Source organism: Oncorhynchus kisutch, unplaced genomic scaffold (genome assembly GCF_002021735.2).
Source record: "Oncorhynchus kisutch isolate 150728-3 unplaced genomic scaffold, Okis_V2 Okis02a-Okis13b_hom, whole genome shotgun sequence".
NCBI lineage: Eukaryota > Metazoa > Chordata > Actinopteri > Salmoniformes > Salmonidae > Oncorhynchus > Oncorhynchus kisutch.
This window is the reverse complement of record NW_022261979.1, coordinates 11,448,702-11,471,145: the sequence shown is the minus strand read 5'-3', so window position 1 is coordinate 11,471,145 and position 22,444 is coordinate 11,448,702. Positions and strand designations below refer to the sequence as shown.

Sequence of the window (22,444 nt, the reverse complement as noted above, 5' to 3'; positions counted from 1 at the left end):
GAGGCAACTGTTTTATTCAACTTAGATATTTCTTTTTTCTTTACTCTTAAATGTATTTCTTTGTTCCTTTCCTCAGATCCAGGTCATAACTTTTGCCACGGAACACAACTGGGACTCCTTGGACTTTTTTGACGGTGTCGATGGCAACGCGCCAAGGCTTGGCAGCTATTCAGGTGAAACAACCTCCAGAATTAGTCTTTTAAAGCTCTTATTTTGGAATTGATGGAAGTGATAATAATGTCTGATCGGAACACAGTACTTATGGATGTGATAATAATGTCTGATCGGAACACAGTACTTATGGATGTGATAATGATGTCTGATCAGAACACAGTACTTATGAATGTGATAATAATGTCTGATAGGAACACAGTACTTATGGATGTGATAATAATGTCTGATCGGAACACAGTACTTATGGATGTGACGGGGGGAGACGACATTTGGCTCTTTGAGAAAAGTTATCCGAATCTCCAAACGGCGCAGTTCAAGGAAATGAAGAAGACCTGACTGACTCCCTCTGACTCGCCTAGAAAAATGATGTAGTCTTTACCTGATGAAGAAGACCTGACTGACTCCCTCTGACTCACCTAGCAAAATTATATAGTCTTTACCTGATGAAGAAGACCTGACTGACTCCCTCTGACTCACCTAGCAAAATGATATAGTCTTTACCTGATGAAGAAGACCTGGCTGACTCCCTCTGACTCGCCTAGCAAAATGATATAGTCTTTACCTGATGAAGAAGACCTGACTGACTCCCTCTGACTCGCCTAGCAAAATGATATAGTCTTTACCTGATGAAGAAGACCTGACTGACTCCCTCTGACTCGCCTAGAAAAATGATGTAGTCTTTACCTGATGAAGAAGACCTGACTGACTCCCTCTGACTCACCTAGCAAAATGATATAGTCTTTACCTGATGAAGAAGACCTGACTGACTCCCTCTGACTCACCTAGCAAAATTATATAGTCTTTACCTGATGAAGAAGACCTGACTGACTCCCTCTGACTCACCTAGCAAAATGATATAGTCTTTACCTGATGAAGAAGACCTGGCTGACTCCCTCTGACTCGCCTAGCAAAATGATATAGTCTTTACCTGATGAAGAAGACCTGACTGACTCCCTCTGACTCACCTAGCAAAATGATATAGTCTTTACCTGATGAAGAAGACCTGACTGACTCCCTCTGACTCACCTAGCAAAATGATATAGTCTTTACCTGATGAAGAAGACCTGACTGACTCCCTCTGACTCACCTAGCAAAATGATATAGTCTTTACCTGATGAAGAAGACCTGACTGACTCCCTCTGACTCGCCTAGAAAAATGATATAGTCTTTACCTGATGAAGAAGACCTGACTGACTCCCTCTGACTCGCCTAGCAAAATGATATAGTCTTTACCTGATGAAGAAGACCTGACTGACTCCCTCTGACTCGCCTAGCAAAATGATATAGTCTTTACCTGATGAAGAAGACCTGACTGACTCCCTCTGACTCGCCTAGCAAAATGATATAGTCTTTACCTGATGAAGAAGACCTGACTGACTCCCTCTGACTCACCTAGCAAAATGATTTAGTCTTTACCTGATGAAGAAGACCTGACTGACTCCCTCTGACTCACCTAGCAAAATGATATAGTCTTTACCTGATGAAGAAGACCTGACTGACTCCCTCTGACTCACCTAGCAAAATTATATAGTCTTTACCTGATGAAGAAGACCTGACTGACTCCCTCTGACTCACCTAGCAAAATGATATAGTCTTTACCTGATGAAGAAGACCTGGCTGACTCCCTCTGACTCGCCTAGCAAAATGATATAGTCTTTACCTGATGAAGAAGACCTGACTGACTCCCTCTGACTCACCTAGCAAAATGATATAGTCTTTACCTGATGAAGAAGACCTGACTGACTCCCTCTGACTCACCTAGCAAAATGATATAGTCTTTACCTGATGAAGAAGACCTGACTGACTCCCTCTGACTCACCTAGCAAAATGATATAGTCTTTACCTGATGAAGAAGACCTGACTGACTCCCTCTGACTCGCCTAGCAAAATGATATAGTCTTTACCTGATGAAGAAGACCTGACTGACTCCCTCTGACTCACCTAGCAAAATGATATAGTCTTTACCTGATGAAGAAGACCTGACTGACTCCCTCTGACTCACCTAGCAAAATGATATAGTCTTTACCTGATGAAGAAGACCTGACTGACTCCCTCTGACTCGCCTAGCAAAATGATATAGTCTTTACCTGATGAAGAAGACCTGACTGACTCCCTCTGACTCGCCTAGCAAAATGATATAGTTTTTACCTGATGAAGAAGACCTGACTGACTCCCTCTGACACACCTAGCAAAATGATATAGTCTTTACCTGATGAAGAAGACTAGACTGACTCCCTCTGACTTGCCTAGCAAAATGATATAGTCTTTACCTGATGAAGAAGACCTGACTGACTCTAGTCTTCACCTACGAAGAAGACCTGACTGACTCCCTCTGACACACCTAGCAAAATGATATAGTCTTTACCTGATGAAGAAGACCTGACTGACTCCCTCTGACTCGCCTAGCAAAATGATATAGTCTTTACCTGATGAAGAAGACCTGACTGACTCCCTCTGACTCGCCTAGCAAAATGATATAGTCTTTACCTGATGAAGAAGACCTGACTGACTCCCTCTGACTCGCCTAGCAAAATGATATAGTCTTTACCTGATGAAGAAGACCTGACTGACTCCCTCTGACTCGCCTAGCAAAATGATATAGTCTTTACCTGATGAAGAAGACCTGACTGACTCCCTCTGACTCACCTAGCAAAATGATTTAGTCTTTACCTGATGAAGAAGACCTGACTGACTCCCTCTGACTCACCTAGCAAAATGATATAGTCTTTACCTGATGAAGAAGACCTGACTGACTCCCTCTGACTCACCTAGCAAAATGATATAGTCTTTACCTGATGAAGAAGACCTGACTGACTCCCTCTGACTCACCTAGCAAAATGATATAGTCTTTACCTGATGAAGAAGACCTGGCTGACTCCCTCTGACTTGCCTAGCAAAATGATATAGTCTTTACCTGATGAAGAAGACCTGACTGACTCCCTCTGACTCACCTAGCAAAATGATATAGTCTTTACCTGATGAAGAAGACCTGACTGACTCCCTCTGACTCACCTAGCAAAATGATATAGTCTTTACCTGATGAAGAAGACCTGACTGACTCCCTCTGACTCGCCTAGCAAAATGATATAGTCTTTACCTGATGAAGAAGACCTGACTGACTCCCTCTGACTCGCCTAGCAAAATGATATAGTCTTTACCTGATGAAGAAGACCTGACTGACTCCCTCTGACTCGCCTAGCAAAATGATATAGTCTTTACCTGATGAAGAAGACCTGACTGACTCTAGTCTTCACCTGATGAAGAAGACCTGACGGACTCTACTCTTCACCTGATGAAGAAGACCTGAGTGACTCTAGTCTTCACCTGATGAAGAAGACCTGACGGACTCTACTCTTCACCTGATGAAGAAGACCTGAGTGACTCTAGTCTTCACCTGATGAAGAAGACCTGAGTGATGGAAATGGTGTCAAATAAATCTATCTAATAGGACTTAATAAAATAGGACTTAATAAAATAGGACTTAATAAATCTCTGACCACCTGCTCAGAGACAATTGATGTGTGTAGGGCATGGCTCTCTAACCCTGTTCCTGGAGAGCTGACCTCCTGTGGGTTTTCACTCCAACCCCAACCCCAGTTGTAACTAATCAGATTCAGCATATCATCCAGCTAATTATTAGAATCAAGTGCGCTACATTAGGGTTGGAGTAAAACCCTATACAGGAGGGTATCTCTCCAGGAACAGGGTTGGAGTTAAAACCTACAGGAGGGTATCTCTCCAGGAATAGGGTTGGAGTTAAAGCCCGTAAAACAGTATCTCTCCAGGAACAGGGTTGGAGTTAAAACCTACAGGAGGGTATCTCTCCAGGAACAGGGTTGGAGTTAAAACCTACAGGAGGGTCTCTCTCCAAGAACTGGGTTGGAGTTAAAACCTACAGGAGGGTTTCTCTCCAGGAACAGGGTTGGAGTAAAACCTACAGGAGGGTATCTCTCCAGGAACAGGGTTGGACTTAAAACCTACAGGAGGGTCTATCTCCAGGAACAGGGTTGTAGTTAAAACCTACAGGAGGGTCAATCTCCAGGAACAGGGTTGTAGTTAAAACCTACAGGAGGGTCTCTCCAGGAACAGGGTTGGAGTAAAACCTACAGGAGGGTATCTCTCCAGGAACAGGGTTGGAGTTAAACCTACAGGAGGGTATCTCTCCAGGAACAGGGTTGTAGTTAAAACCTACAGGAGGGTCAATCTCCAGGAACAGGGTTGTAGTTAAAACCTACAGGAGGGTCTCTCCAGGAACAGGGTTGGAGTAAAACCTACAGGAGGGTATCTCTCCAGGAACAGGGTTGGAGTTAAAACCTACAGGAGGGTCTATCTCCAGGAACAGGGTTGTAGTTAAAACCTGCAGGAGGGTCAATCTCCAGGAACAGGGTTGTAGTTAAAACCTACAGGAGGGTATCTCTCCAGGAACAGGGTTGGAGTTAAAACCTACAGGAGGGTATCTCTCCTGGAACAGGGTTGGTGATCCCTGGTGTAGTGTATTTTATGATATTTTCCTATTGACTGTCTCCATGCGTACGTTCTACGTTCCAGTCACATACAGTGTATGTCTTTACCCCCTAGAGACCCTTCCTACTGTAACTCCCACTTGACTGTCTCCATGGGTATGTTCTGTAGGTACGACCATCCCCCAGCTCCTTAACAGCACCTCCAACAACATCTACCTGACCTTCCAGTCCGACATCAGTGTGTCTGCAGCAGGCTTCCACCTGGAATATACAGGTATGGAGAGATACACCTAGCTATAGGCTGGTCCTAGATCAGGTGTAATCTGAAGTTTACAGGTATGAAGAGAGACACAGCTAGCTACAGGCTGGTCCTAGATCAGGTGTAATCTGAAGTTTACAGGTATGAAGAGAGACACAGCTAGCTACAGGCTGGTCCTAGATCAGGTGTAATCTGGAGTTTACAGGTATGAAGAGAGACACAGCTAGCTACAGGCTGGTCCTAGATCAGGTGTAATCTAAAGTTTACAGGTATGAAGAGAGACACAGCTAGCTACAGGCTGGTCCTAGATCAGGTGTAATCTGAAGTTTACAGGTATGAAGAGAGACACAGCTAGCTACAGGCTGGTCCTAGATCAGGTGTAATCTAAAGTTTACAGGTATGAAGAGAGACACAGCTAGCTACAGGCTGGTCCTAGATCAGGTGTAATCTGAAGTTTACAGGTATAAAGAGAGACACAGCTAGCTACAGGCTGGTCCTAGATCAGGTGTAATCTGAAGTTTACAGGTATGAAGAGAGACACAGCTAGCTACAGGCTGGTCCTAGATCAGGTGTAATCTGGAGTATACAGGTATGAAGAGAGATACACCTAGCTACAGGCTGGTCCTAGATCTGGTGTAATCTGGAGTATACAGGTATGAAGAGAGACACCTAGCTATATGCTGGTCCTAGATCAGGTGTAATCTGAAGTTTACAGGTATGAAGAGAGACACAGCTAGCTACAGGCTGGTCCTAGATCAGGTGTAATCTAAAGTTTACAGGTATGAAGAGAGACACAGCTAGCTACAGGCTGGTCCTAGATCAGGTGTAATCTGAAGTTTACAGGTATGAAGAGAGACACAGCTAGCTACAGGCTGGTCCTAGATCAGGTGTAATCTGAAGTTTACAGGTATGAAGAGAGACACAGCTAGCTACAGGCTGGTCCTAGATCAGGTGTAATCTGGAGTATACAGGTATGAAGAGAGACACAGCTAGCTACAGGCTGGTCCTAGATCTGTGTGTGCTTTAGCCAAGTCCTCTGACTTTCAGTGTCTTCTATTTTGTATCCTTATTTTACCAGGTAAATTGACTGAGAACATGTTTTCGTTTACAGCAATGACCCGGGGAAAAGATCAAGGGGAGATGAATGAGCCAATTGTAAACTGGGGATGATTAGGTGACCGTGATGGTATGAGGGTCAGATTGTGAATTTATCCAGGACACCAGGGTTAACAACCCTACTCTGACGATAAGTTACCCTGGGATTTTTAGTGACCACAGAGAGTCAGGACACTCGTTTAACGTCCCATCTGAAAGACGGCACCCTACAGGGCAGTGTCCCCAATCACTGCCCTGGGGCATTGGGATTATATACACTATACATGGCCTTGCAAAAGTATTCATCCCCCTTGGCGTTTTTCCTGTTTTGTTGCATTACAACCTTTAACTGAAAATGATTTTTATTTGGATTTAATGTAATAGACAAACACAAACACAAAATAGTTAGGTGAAGTGAAATGTTAAAAAATATGTTCTTTAAAAAAAAAAAAAACATGTAAAAGTAGTGCGTACATATGTATTCACCCCCTTCGCGATGAAGCCCCTAAACAAGATCTGGTGCAACCAATTACCTTCAGAAGTCACACAATTAGTTAAATAAAGTCCACCTGTGTGCAATCTAAGTGTCACATGACAGTAAATATACATCCTGTTCTGACAGGTCCAAGAGTCTGCAACACCATTAATCTTTACTTTTTTATTTGACCTTTATTTAACGAGGCAAGTCAGTTTAAGAACAAATTCTTATTTTCAATCACGGCCTAGGAACAGTGGGTTAACTGCCTGTTCAGGGGCAGAACGACAGATTTGTACCTTGTCAGCTCGGGGGTTTGAACTTGCAACTTTCCGGGGAGTCCAACGCTCTAACCACTAGGCTACCCTGCCGCACCATTAAATCCACTAAGCAAGGGTTACCACCAAGCAAGCAGCACCATGAAGACCAAGGAGCTCTCCAAATAGGTCAGGGACAAAGTTGTGGAGAAGTACAGATCAGGGTTGGGTTATAAAAAAATATCTGAAACTTTGAACATCCCACGGAGCACCATTAAATCCATTATTAAAAAATGGAAAGAATATGGCACCACAACAAACCTGCCAAGAGAGGGCCACCTACCAAAACTCACGACCAGAATGCTATTTCTGGCGCAAACCCAACACCTTTCATCACCCCGAGAACATCATCCCCACAGTGATGTGGGAGCCCAGACCTCAATCCAATTGAGAATCTGTGGTATGACTTAAAGATTGCTGTACACCAGCGGAACCCATCCAACTTGAAGGAGCTGGAGCAGTTTTGTCTTCAAGAATGGGCAAAAATCACAGTGGATTGATGTGCCAAACATATAGAGACATACTCCAAGATACTTGCAGCTGTAATTGCTGCACAAGTTGGCTCTACAAAGTATTGACTCTGTGGGGGGGGGGGTTTCTTTCTTGTTTGTTTCACAATAAAATATATTTTGCATCTTCAAAGTGTTAGGCATGTTACGTGAATGAAATTATACAAACCCCCAAAAAATATATTTGAATTCCAGGTTGTAAGGCAACAAAATTAGGAAAAATGCCAAGGGGGGTGAAAACTTTCACAAGCCTCTGTATATATTATCTTTAGAACAGAGGAAACAGCACTTCCAGTAGCAGCTGGTCTCCCATCCAGGGACTGACCAGGACCAACCCTGTGTAGCTTCAGATGCAAACTAGCAGTGGGATTCAGGGTGGGTTGCTGCTGGCCTTATTCTTTAAAAAAAAAGGTTCATGGGGTACGGAATAATTTATGATGTGTCAATAGCACAGAGTTAATGAAGAAACATGGAGTAAGTACGTGAATTGCTTTTGTAGTGAAAGTAGTATTTTACAGTGTTATGGGTGGAATTCTGCTGGTTTTGATGGCAGGGTTTAACCAAGTCCTCTGTCTAACGTTGTCATGCCATGATGGCAGGGTTTAACCAAGTCCTCTGTCTATCGTTGTCATGCCATGATGACAGGGTTTAACCAAGTCCTCTGTCTAACGTTGTCATGCCATGATGGCAGGGTTTAACCAAGTCCTCTGTCTATCGTTGTCATGCCATGATGGCAGGGTTTAACCAAGTCCTCTGTCTATCGTTGTCATGCCATGATGGCAGGGTTTAACCAAGTCCTCTGTCTATCGTTGTCATGCCATGATGGCAGGGTTTAACCAAGTCCTCTGTCTATCGTTGTCATGCCATGATGACAGGGTTTAACCAAGTCCTCTGTCTATCGTTGTCATGCCATGATGGCAGGGTTTAACCAAGTCCTCTGTCTAACGTTGTCATGCCATGATGGCAGGGTTTAACCAAGTCCTCTGTCTAACATTGTCATGACATGATGGCAGGGTTTAACCAAGTCCTCTGACTATCGTTGTCATGCCATGATGGCAGGGTTTAACCAAGTCCTCTGTCTATCGTTGTCATGCCATGATGGCAGGGTTTAACCAAGTCCTCTGTCTATCGTTGTCATGCCATGATGGCAGGGTTTAACCGAGTCCTCTGACTATCGTTGTCATGCCATGATGGCAGGGTTTAACCAAGTCCTCTGTCTAACGTTGTCATGCCATGATGGCAGGGTTTAACCAAGTCCTCTGACTATCGTTGTCATGCCATGATGGCAGAGTTTAACCAAGTCCTCTGTCTAACGTTGTCATGCCATGATGGCAGGGTTTAACCAAGTCCTTTGTCTAACGTTGTCATGCCATGATGGCAGGACTATTCAGCTAGTGGACCTAGAGGGCCAAAGTACTGCTGGTTTTATTTTCAAGCCCAGCTGGATCTGCTTCAGTCATCTCATCTCACTAGTCATGTCATCAGAGGAGTTGGCTAAAGGACACCCAGGGTTCCAGATGGGACAGGGCTAACTGAGCTCATCCACCATCCCTGTCTGTCTGTCTGTCTGTCTGTCTGTCTGTCTGTCTGTCTGTCTGTCTGTCTGTCTGTCTGTCTGTCTGTCTGTCTGTCTGTCTGTCTGTCTGTCTGTCTGTCTGTCTGTCTGTCTGTCTGTCTGTCTGTCTGTCTGTCTGCCTGCCTGCCTGTCTGTCTGTCTGTCTGTCTGTCTGTCTATCTCTCTGCCTCTCTGTCTGCCTATCTCTCTGCCTATCTCTCTGCCTCTCTGTCTGCATATCTCTCTGCCTCTCTGTCTGCCTATCTCTCTGAGTGGGGAACTGTAACCCTCTGACCACCGGTCTCCCACTAACACCAGCCACTGTCCTCAACATCTGTCTCTCTGTCTCCCACTAACACCAGCCACTGTCCTCAACATCTGTCTCTCTGTCTCCCACTAACACCAGCTACTGTCCTCAACATCTGTCTGTCTGTCTCCTTGAACCCTGTGTCCCACCTTCCCCCAAACTTAGAGACAAACATACTTTATATTCAAGATGCCTGTCATCACCTGTCTCCCACAACATCTCACCACAGCCCCTATCGGTCTGTCTCAGTCTCTCAGCACCTCTAAACCTGTATACCACTCTCCCACTGTCTACCACCTGTAGAGATCAGCATATATTACAACGCTCTCAGCAAGTCTACTCCACGCTCTCCTCAGCCTCTGTCCTGTCTGTCTCTCAGTGGGTTGTTCTATCACTAACCCTGTCTGTCTCTCAGTGGGTTGTTCTATCACTAACCCTGTCTGTCTCTCAGTGGGTTGTTCTATCACTAACCCTGTCTGTCTCTCAGTGGGTTGTTCTATCACTAACCCTGTCTGTCTCTCAGTGGGTTGTTCTATCACTAACCCTGTCTGTCTCTCAGTGGGTTGTTCTATCACTAAACCTGTCTGTCTCTCAGTGGGTTGTTCTATCACTAACCCTGTCTGTCTCTCAGTGGGTTGTTCTATCACTAACCCTGTCTGTCTCTCAGTGGGTTGTTCTATCACTAAACCTGTCTGTCTCTCAGTGGGTTGTTCTATCCCTAACCCTGTCTGTCTCTCAGTGGGTTGTTCTATCACTAACCCTGTCTGTCTCTCAGTGGGTTGTTCTATCACTAACCCTGTCTGTCTCTCAGGGGGTTGTTCTATCACTAACCCTGTCTGTCTCTCAGTGGGTGGTTCTATCACTAACCATGTCTGTCTCTCAGGGGGTGGTTCTATCACTAACCCTGTCTGTCTCTCAGGGGGTTGTTCTATCACTAACCCTGTCTGTCTCTCAGTGGGTGGTTCTATCACTAACCCTGTCTGTCTCTCAGGGGGTTGTTCTATCACTAACCCTGTCTGTCTCTCAGGGGTTGTTCTATCACTAACCCTGTCTGTCTCTCAGTGGGTGGTTCTATCACTAACCCTGTCTGTCTCTCAGTGGGTTGTTCTATCACTAACCCTGTCTGTCTCTCAGGGGGTTGTTCTATCACTAACCCTGTCTGTCTCTCAGTGGGTTGTTCTATCACTAACCCTGTCTGTCTCTCAGTGGGTTGTTCTATCACTAACCCTGTCTGTCTCTCAGGGGGTTGTTCTATCACTAACCCTGTCTGTCTCTCAGTGGGTTGTTCTATCACTAACCCTGTCTGTCTCTCAGTGGGTTGTTCTATCACTAACCCTGTCTGTCTCTCAGGGGGTTGTTCTATCACTAACCCTGTCTGTCTCTCAGTGGGTTGTTCTATCCCTAACCCTGTCTGTCTCTCAGGGGGTTGTTCTATCCCATAAGCTTCTGAACCGTAAATATACATTTTACAGTATATTTGAAAGCTTTCGCCAATCACTCTCTTCACCCTCTCCCACATCAATCTCTTCAGCGAATCAGTCTCCTCAGCACTCTCCCACATCAATCTCTTCACCCTCTCACCCCTTACTTAAAACAGCATGTTACCACTCTCCCCCACATGCCCAACACTCTCCACACCATGACTACCAGGAGTAGGAATATCCATATACAACAGCCTGCTGAGATGATGGATGGCATTGTGTTCTGAACACCTTCTGAACTCTTTAGGTTTATTTCTGTTTTCCACTCATAGTCTCTCACCACTCTGTTTACCACGCATAGTCTCTCACCACTCTGTTTACCACTCATAGTCTCTCACCACTCTGTTTACCACGCATAGTCTCTCACCACTCTGTTTACCACTCATAGTCTCTCACCACTCTGTTTACCACGCATAGTCTCTCACCACTCTGTTTACCACTCATAGTCTCTCACCACTCTGTTTACCACTCATAGTCTCTTACCACTCTGTTTACCACTCATAGTCTCTCACCACTCTGTTTACCACGCATAGTCTCTCACCACTCTGTTTACCACTCATAGTCTCTCACCACTCTGTTCACCACTCATAGTCTCTCACCACTCTGTTCACCACTCATAGTCTCTTACCACTCTGTTTACCACGCATAGTCTCTCACCACTCTGTTTACCACTCATAGTCTCTCACCACTCTGTTCACCACGCATAGTCTCTCACCACTCTGTTTACCACTCTGTTCACCACTCATAGTCTCTCACCACTCTGTTTACCACTCATAGTCTCTTACCACTCTGTTTACCACTCATAGTCTCTCACCACTCTGTTTACCACGCATAGTCTCTCACCACTCTGTTTACCACTCTGTTCACCACTCATAGTCTCTCACCACTCTGTTTACCACGCATAGTCTCTCACCACTCTGTTCACCACTCATAGTCTCTCACCACTCTGTTTACCACGCATAGTCTCTCACCACTCTGTTCACCACTCATAGTCTCTCACCACTCTGTTTACCACGCATAGTCTCTCACCACTCTGTTCACCACTCATAGTCTCTTACCACTCTGTTTACCACGCATAGTCTCTTACCACTCTGTTTACCACGCATAGTCTCTCACCACTCTGTTTACCACGCATAGTCTCTCACCACTCTGTTTACCACTCTGTTCACCACTCTGTTTACCACTCATAGTCTCTCACCACTCTGTTCACCACTCATAGTCTCTCACCACTCTGTTTACCACTCATAGTCTCTCACCACTCTGTTTACCACTCATAGTCTCTCACCACTCTGTTCACCACTCATAGTCTCTCACCACTCTGTTTACCACTCATAGTCTCTCACCACTCTGTTCACCACTCATAGTCTCTCACCACTCTGTTCACCACTCATAGTCTCTCACCACTCTGTTTACCACTCATAGTCTCTCACCACTCTGTTTACCACTCATAGTCTCTCACCACTCTGTTTACCACTCTGTTCACCACTCATAGTCTCTCACCACTCTGTTCACCACTCATAGTCTCTCACCACTCTGTTCACCACTCATAGTCTCTCACCACTCTGTTTACCACTCATAGTCTCTCACCACTCTGTTTACCACTCATAGTCTCTCACCACTCTGTTCACCACTCATAGTCTCTTACCACTCTGTTTACCACTCATAGTCTCTCACCACTCTGTTTACCACGCATAGTCTCTCACCACTCTGTTTACCACTCTGTTTACCACTCTGTTCACCACTCATAGTCTCTCACCACTCTGTTCACCACTCATAGTCTCTCACCACTCTGTTTACCACGCATAGTCTCTCACCACTCTGTTTACCACTCTGTTTACCACTCTGTTCACCACTCATAGTCTCTCACCACTCTGTTCACCACTCATAGTCTCTCACCACTCTGTTTACCACTCATAGTCTCTCACCACTCTGTTTACCACTCATAGTCTCTCACCACTCTGTTCACCACTCATAGTCTCTTACCACTCTGTTTACCACTCATAGTCTCTCACCACTCTGTTTACCACTCTGTTTACCACTCTGTTCACCACTCATAGTCTCTCACCACTCTGTTTACCACTCATAGTCTCTCACCACTCTGTTTACCACTCATAGTCTCTCACCACTCTGTTTACCACTCTGTTTACAACTCTGTTTACCACTCTGTTCACCACTCTGTTTACCACTCATAGTCTCTCACCACTCTGTTTACCACGCATAGTCTCTCACCACTCTATTTTCCACTCATAGTCTCTTACCACTCTGTTTTCCACTCATAGTCTCTCACCACTCTGTTTACCACTCATAGTCTCTCACCACTCTGTTTACCACGCATAGTCTCTCACCACTCTGTTTACCACTCATAGTCTCTCACCACTCTGTTTACCACTCATAGTCTCTCACCACTCTGTTTACCACTCATAGTCTCTCACCACTCTGTTTACCACTCTGTTTACCACTCATAGTCTCTCACCACTCTGTTTACCACTCATAGTCTCTCACCACTCTGTTTACCACTCTGTTCACCACTCATAGTCTCTCACCACTCTGTTCACCACTCACCTATCATCTCTCAGTATTCCTATAAGGTGTGATATAACTACCTATCATCTCTCAGTATCCTTATAAGGAGTGTTATAACGACCTATCATCTCTCAGTACCCCTATAAGGTGTTAGCTACCGGTTCCTTACTGTATTCTACTCTTTTGAATGGTTCGTGTTTGTTTCTATGTTCCTGTACTGATCTTGATTTGCAGACAAGTGATTGCTATTTCCACGCGTGTGTTTTGACTCTGTCCTAAGCAATAGGTTTGGATTCATGCCCAGAACCTCAGCCTCCCCTCAACGGTGTCAATGTGGGCCAGCGCTTCACTGTGGGGGACATGGTTTCCTTTCAGTGTGACCAAGGCTACTCTCTGAAGGTGAGTACACACACACACACAAACACTTGCTCTGTTACCTTCAGGTGGGTTTTGGTTTTGCTAGGGTGGTGCAGGGTGGGCCAGTGGTGGATGGACGGAGGCATCTGCCCTTCGGTGCAGAAGGTTTCCGGATTGAATCCAGCGATAGAAACTTAACTTAACTCAATGTAACTTACTTAACTCAATGTAACTTACTTAACTCAATGTAACTTACTTAACTCAATGTAACTTAACTCAATGTAACTCAACTCAATGTAACTCAACTCAATGTAACTCAACTTACCTTAATTTTTTTTTTTAATTGTACCTTTATTTAACCAGGCAAGTCAGTTAAGTACAAATTCTTATTTTCAATGACGGCCTAGGAACAGTGGGTTAACTGCCTGTTCAGGGGCAGAACGACAGATTTGTACCTTGTCAGCTCGGGGATTTGAACTTGCAACCTTCCGGTTACTAGCCCAACGCTCTAACCACTAGGCTACCCTGCCGCCCCTAACTCAATGTAACTTAACTCAACTTAACTCAATGTAATTTAACTCATAATGTAACTTAACTCAATGTAACTTAACTCAACTTAACTTAACTTTAAACACTTAGAAATTTGACTTTGCGAACAACTTAGAAATGTTAACATTTTTGAAAAACATAGATGAAGGTATAATTCTGATGTGATAGCTTGTTGGGACCCTATTCCCTACGTAGTGCACTATTTTTAGCAGGGCTCCACAGGGCTCTAGTTCACTATAGAGGGAATAGGGTCCCATTTGAGACACTGATGTAGAGCTGCCAGTTTAGATTTGCAGACCCAGGGAATACCCTGAAGGTTGAGTGTTTCCTGTTCCCCCTTTCAGTAGATAGTCTTGATAAGTTTCCTGTTCCCTCTGTCAAACACGCACGCACACACACACACACACACACACACACGCACACGCACACGCACACACACACACACACCAGCAGACAAACACACACACACACACACAATTGATCTGTGCTGTTCAGATCCTCAGGTTCTAACTAACCCTCATGAAACTCATTCAGAGTAGATAAGATTATTCATATTATGACCAGTTACTGTATTTAATATAATTAATATTATGACCAGTTACTGTAATTAATATAATTAATATTATGACCAGTTACTGTAATTAATATCATTAATATTATGACCAGATACTGTAATTAATATTATGACAAGTTACTGTAATTAATATTATGACCAATTACTGTAATTAATATAATTAATATTATGTCCAGTTCCTGTAATTAATATAATTAATATTAAGACCAGTTACTGTAATTAATATCATTAATATTATGACCAGTTCCTGTAATGAATATTAAGACCAGTTACTGTAATTAATATCATTAATATTATGTCCAGTTCCTGTAATTAATATAATTAATATTAAGACCAGTTACTGTAATTAATATTATGACCAGTTACTGTAATTAATATAATTAATATTATGACCAGTTACTGTAATTAATATAATTAATATTAAGACCAATTGCTATAATTAATATAATTAATATTATGACTAGTTACCATAATTAATATTATGTCCAGTTCCTGTAATTAATATAATTAATATTAAGACCAGTTACTGTAATTAATATAATTAATATTAAGACCAGTTACTGTAATTAATATAATTAATATTAAGACCAGTTACTGTAATTAATATTCTAAACAGTTACTATAATTAATATTAAGACCAGTTACTGTAATTAATATAATTAATATTAAGACCAGTTACTGTAATTAATATAATTAATATTAAGACCAGTTACTGTAATTAATATTCTAAACAGTTACTATAATTAATATTAGTAATATTATGTATGACCAGTTACTCTAAATCATATTATGACCAGATACTGTAATTAATATTTTAACCAGTTACTCTAATTCATATTATGACCAGTTACTGGAATTAATATTAGGACCAGTTAGTGGAATTAATATAATTCATATTATGACCAGTTACTGTAATTAATATAATTAATTTTATGACCAGTTAAACATCTCAGCAGGAGAGCCTTCACCTCTGGCGCAAACAACATAAAACATCCACATTCTGGTTGTGTCCAACATCTACATACTGGTTGTGTCCAGCATCTACATACTGGTTGTGTCCATCATCTATATACTGGTTGTGTCCAACATCTACATACTGGTTGTGTCCAACATCTACACACTGGTTGTGTCCAGCATCTATATACTGATTGTGTCCATCAGCCACATACTGGTTGTGTCCAACGTCTATATACTGGTTGTGTCCAACATCTATATACTGGTTGTGTCCAACATCTACATACTGGTTGTGTCCAACATCTATATAATGGTTGTGTCCAACATCTACATATTGGTTGTGTCCAACATCTACATACTGGTTGTGTCCAACATCTACACACTGGTTGTGTCCAGCATCTATATACTGGTTGTGTCCAGCATCTATATACTGGTTGTGTCCAACATCTACATACTGGTTGTGTCCATCATCTATATACTGGTTGTGTCCAACATTCACATACTGGTTGTGTCCAACATCCACATACTGGTCGTGTCCAACATTCACATACTGGTTGTGTCCAACATCCACATACTGGTCGTGTCCAACATTCACATACTGGTTGTGTCCATCATCTATATACTGGTTGTGTCCATCATCTATATACTGGTTGTGTCCATCATCTATATACTGGTTGTGTCCAACATCCACATACTGGTTGTGTCCATCATCTATATACTGGTTGTGTCCAACATCCACATACTGGTTGTGTCCATCATCTATATACTGGTTGTGTCCATCATCTATATACTGGTTGTGTCCATCATCTATATACTGGTTGTTTCCATCATCTACATACTGGTTGTTTCCATCATCTATATACTGGTTGTGTCCATCATCTATATACTGGTTGTGTCCATCATCTATATACTGGTTGTGTCCATCATCTATATACTGGTTGTGTCCATCATCTATATACTGGTTGTGTCCAACATCCACATACTGGTTGTGTCCATCATCTATATACTGGTTGTGTCCAACATCCACATACTGGTCGTGTCCAACATTCACATACTGGTTGTGTCCATCATCTATATACTGGTTGTGTCCATCATCTATATACTGGTTGTGTCCATCATCTATATACTGGTTGTGTCCAACATCCACATACTGGTTGTGTCCATCATCTATATACTGGTTGTGTCCAACATCCACATACTGGTTGTGTCCATCATCTATATACTGGTTGTGTCCATCATCTATATACTGGTTGTGTCCATCATCTATATACTGGTTGTTTCCATCATCTACATACTGGTTGTTTCCATCATCTATATACTGGTTGTGTCCATCATCTATATACTGGTTGTGTCCATCATCTATATACTGGTTGTGTCCATCATCTATATACTGGTTGTGTCCATCATCTATATACTGGTTGTGTCCATCATCTATATACTGGTTGTGTCCAACAGCCACATACTGGTTGTGTCCATCATCTATATACTGGTTGTGTCCAACATCTATATACTGGTTGTTTCCATCATCTATATACTGGTTGTGTCCATCATCTATATACTGGTTGTGTCCAACATCCACATACTGGTTGTGTCCATCATCTATATACTGGTTGTGTCCAACATTCACATACTTGACCTTTTATTCTACAGTAGAGACCTTGAGGATAAAGATGAGGAAGGCAATTCCAACAAAACCACGTGCCAAAATAATGTGAAGAAACCCTTTTTGACACGTTTCTCTCCCTGTTGTTTTCTTGGCCTTGGTTTGATATGAATCAGCATTTTCAAAGGTTTCTGTGGTATTCTGTTATATTTGTTTGTTTCCTACAGGGCATCCTAAACAGCACCCTATTATCTATACAGAGCCATAGGGCCTGGTCTAAAGTAGTGCACTTACATAGGGACTAGGGTTCCATAGGGCTCTGGTCTAAACTAGTGCACTACATAGGTAATAGTGTTCCATAGGGCCTGGTCTAAACTAGTGCACTACATAGGTAATAGGGTTCCATAGGGCTCTGGTCTAAACTAGTGCACTACATAGGTAATAGGGTTCCATAGGGCCTGTTCTAAAGTAGTGGTCTCTATAGGGACTAGGGTGCCATTTGGGATGCATTTATTGTGATATAGCCACATCCTACAGTGCTGAATAGATGTGTTTGTTTGCAGGGTAATGTATACATGTATATTTTCTCTTGCAGGGTAATGAATACATAACGTGTATGCCAGGGCCCGTCAGACGATGGAATTACCCCGTACCTCTGTGCTTAGGTAATGTATTCATTCCGTACATGTCGTCTTTATTATGGTAATGTTTACATGTTTACAGTATAGAAGTTCATAGTGTTCTGGGATGAGATTAACCATCCATATCTACCATCACACCTGTATGAACCATCACAGACATTTCTGCTATCACTATGACTACGGTACCTCATTACAATATCAATTCAGAGGAAAGAAACATTTTACGTTTTGGATGTAACTGTATCTACGGTATATCCACGGCAACCAATCGGTCAGAATGTATCCATATCCACGGCAACCAATCAGTCAGAATGTATCTATATCCACGGCAACTAATCAGTCAGAATGTATCCATATCCACGGCAACTAATCAGTCAGAATGTATCCATATCCACGGCAACTAATCAGTCAGAATGTATCTATATCCACGGCAACTAATCAGTCAGAATGTATCTATATCCACGGCAACTAATCAGTCAGAATGTATCCATATCCACGGCAACTAATCAGTCAGAATCTGTCTATATCCACGGCAACTAATCAGTCAGAATGTATCTATATCCAAGGCAACTAATCAGTCAGAATGTATCTATATCCACGGCAACTAATCAGTCAGAATGTTTCTATATCCACGGCAACTAATCAGTCAGAATGTATCTATATCCACGGCAACTAATCAGTCAGAATGTATCTATATCCACGGCAACTAATATGTCAGAATGTATCTATATCCACGGCAACTAATCAGTCAGAATGTATCTATATCCACGGCAACCAATCAGTCAGAATGTATCTATATCCACGGCAACTAATCAGTCAGAATGTATCTATATCCACGGCAACCAATCAGTCAGAATGTATCCATATCCACGGCAACCAATCAGTCAGAATGTATCCATATCCACGGCAACCAATCAGTCAGAATGTATCTATATCCACGGCAACTAATCAGTCAGAATGTATCTATATCCACGGCAACTAATCAGTCAGAATGTATCTATATCCACGGCAACTAATCAGTCAGAATGTATCCATATCAACGGCAACCAATCAGTCAGAATGTATCTATATCCACGGTAACTAATCAGTCAGAATGTGTCTATATCCACGGCAACCAATCAGTCATAATGTATCTATATCCACGGCAACCAATCAGCCAGAATTTATCCATATCCACGGCAACCAATCAGTCAGAATGTATCTATATCCACGGCAACAAATCAGTCACAATGTATCTATATCCACGGCAACCAATCAGTCAGAATGTGTCTCTTTTTGTATTAGTTGATTTCCCTGATGAGTCTGTTTAGTTCTGCTGTACTGATTGGTAGGATGACTTCTATGATTGGAGAGCAGTCCTCTCTGCTATACTGCTGATTGGTAGGATGACTTCTATGATTGGAGAGCAGTCCTCTCTGCTATACTGCTGATTGGTAGGATGACTTCTATGATTGGAGAGCAGTCCTCTCTGCTATACTGCTGATTGGTAGGATGACTTCTATGATTGGAGAGCAGTCCTCTCTGCTATACTGCTGATTGGTAGGATGACTTCTATGATTGGAGAGCAGTCCTCTCTGCTATACTGCTGATTGGTAGGATGACTTCTATGATTGGAGAGCAGTCCTCTCTGCTATACTGCTGATTGGTAGGATGACTTCTATGATTGGAGAGCAGTCCTCTCTGCTATACTGCTGATTGGTAGGATGACTTCTATGATTGGAGAGCAGTCCTCTCTGCTATACTGCTGATTGGTAGGATGACTTCTATGATTGGAGAGCAGTCCTCTCTGCTATACTGCTGATTGGTAGGATGACTTCTATGATTGGAGAGCAGTCCTCTCTGCTATACTGCTGATTGGTAGGATGACTTCTAGGATTGGAGAGCAGTCCTCTCTGCTATACTTCTGATTGGTAGGATGACTTCTAGGATTGGAGAGCAGTCCTCTCTGCTATACTTCTGATTGGTAGGATGACTTCTAGGATTGGAGAGCAGTCCTCTCTGCTATACTGCTGATTGGTAGGATGACTTCTATGATTGGAGAGCAGTCCTCTCTGCTATACTGCTGATTGGTAGGATGACTTCTAGGAATGGAGAGCAGTCCTCTCTGCTATACTGCTGATTGGTAGGATGACTTCTAGGAATGGAGAGCAGTCCTCTCTGCTATACTGCTGATTGGTAGGATGACTTCTATGATTGGAGAGCAGTCCTCTCTGCTATACTGCTGATTGGTAGGATGACTTCTATGATTGGAGAGCAGTCCTCTCTGCTATACTGCTGATTGGTAGGATGACTTCTAGGATTGGAGAGCAGTCCTCTCTGCTATACTGCTGATTGGTAGGATGACTTCTAGGATTGGAGAGCAGTCCTCTCTGCTATACTGCTGATTGGTAGGATGACTTCTATGATTGGAGAGCAGTCCTCTCTGCTATACTGCTGATTGGTAGGATGACTTCTAGGAATGGAGAGCAGTCCTCTCTGCTATACTGCTGATTGGTAGGATGACTTCTATGATTGGAGAGCAGTCCTCTCTGCTATACTGCTGATTGGTAGGATGACTTCTAGGATTGGAGAGCAGTCCTCTCTGCTATACTGCTGATTGGTAGGATGACTTCTATGATTGGAGAGCAGTCCTCTCTGCTATACTGCTGATTGGTAGGATGACTTCTATGATTGGAGAGCAGTCCTCTCTGCTATACTGCTGATTGGTAGGATGACTTCTATGATTGGAGAGCAGTCCTCTCTGCTATACTGCTGATTGGTAGGATGACTTCTATGATTGGAGAGCAGTCCTCTCTGCTATACTGCTGATTGGTAGGATGACTTCTAGGATTGGAGAGCAGTCCTCTCTGCTATACTGCTGATTGGTAGGATGACTTCTATGATTGGAGAGCAGTCCTCTCTGCTATACTGCTGATTGGTAGGATGACTTCTAGGATTGGAGAGCAGTCCTCTCTGCTATACTGCTGATTGGTAGGATGACTTCTATGATTGGAGAGCAGTCCTCTCTGCTATACTGCTGATTGGTAGGATGACTTCTATGATTGGAGAGCAGTCCTCTCTGCTATACTGCTGATTGGTAGGATGACTTCTATGATTGGAGAGCAGTCCTCTCTGCTATACTGCTGATTGGTAGGATGACTTCTATGATTGGAGAGCAGTCCTCTCTGCTATACTGCTGATTGGTAGGATGACTTCTATGATTGGAGAGCAGTCCTCTCTGCTATACTGCTGATTGGTAGGATGACTTCTAGGATTGGAGAGCAGTCCTCTCTGCTATACTTCTGATTGGTAGGATGACTTCTAGGATTGGAGAGCAGTCCTCTCTGCTATACTTCTGATTGGTAGGATGACTTCTAGGATTGGAGAGCAGTCCTCTCTGCTATACTGCTGATTGGTAGGATGACTTCTATGATTGGAGAGCAGTCCTCTCTGCTATACTGCTGATTGGTAGGATGACTTCTAGGATTGGAGAGCAGTCCTCTCTGCTATACTTCTGATTGGTAGGATGACTTCTAGGATTGGAGAGCAGTCCTCTCTGCTATACTGCTGATTGGTAGGATGACTTCTATGATTGGAGAGCAGTCCTCTCTGCTATACTGCTGATTGGTAGGATGACTTCTAGGAATGGAGAGCAGTCCTCTCTGCTATACTGCTGATTGGTAGGATGACTTCTATGATTGGAGAGCAGTCCTCTCTGCTATACTGCTGATTGGTAGGATGACTTCTATGATTGGAGAGCAGTCCAAATCAAAAATCAAATCAAATAGATGTTATTGGTCACATGGTTAGCAGATGTTATTGGTCACATGGTTAGCAGATGTTATTGGTCACATGGTTAGCAGATGTTATGGGTCACATGGTTAGCAGATGTTATTGGTCACATGGTTAGCAGATGTTATGGGTCACATGGTTAGCAGATGTTATTGGTCACATGGTTAGCAGATATTATTGGTCACATGGTTAACAGATGTTATTGGTCACATGGTTAGCAGATATTATTGGTCACATGGTTAGCAGATGTTATGGGTCACATGGTTAGCAGATGTTATGGGTCACATGGTTAGCAGATGTTATTGGTCACATGGTTAGCAGATGTTATTGGTCACATGGTTAGCAGATGTTATTGGTCACATGGTTAGCAGATGTTATTGGTCACATGGTTAGCAGATGTTATTGGTCACATGGTTAGCAGATATTATTGGTCACATGGTTAGCAGATGTTATTGGTCACATGGTTAGCAGATGTTATTGGTCACATGTTTAGCAGATGTTATTGCGGGTGTAGTGAAATGCTCATGTTCTTATCTCCAACAGTTCAGTAGTATCTAACAATTCACAAAAATACACACACATCGCAAAGTAAAAGAATGTCCGGAGTATAAATATATATATATACAGTATATATGCTTAAATAAAGGTTCAATAAAATATAATTTAAATAAATAAACATACAGTATATGCTATTATGCTATACTTATATATGTGATTTGATGTATAGACATTATGGACAGTATGCGGATAGAATATATAGTATGTCTGAAGAATATGTAGGAGAGAATAGTGAATATATATATATATATATATATATAAGTATATATAGTATTTATA

At 42.7% G+C, this 22,444-nt stretch overlaps 1 protein-coding gene across 1 annotated transcript in view; it reads left to right on the top strand.

Moving 5' to 3' along the window:
- The window catches only part of LOC116359260 (CUB and sushi domain-containing protein 3-like), a 547,528-nt gene that overhangs the window by 333,182 nt on the left and 191,902 nt on the right, over positions 1 to 22,444 (top strand). The window contains 4 exon segments of the mRNA XM_031811826.1: positions 77 to 173; positions 4,807 to 4,911; positions 13,439 to 13,557; positions 17,791 to 17,860. Coding sequence (XP_031667686.1) covers positions 77 to 173; positions 4,807 to 4,911; positions 13,439 to 13,557; positions 17,791 to 17,860 — 391 coding nt within the window.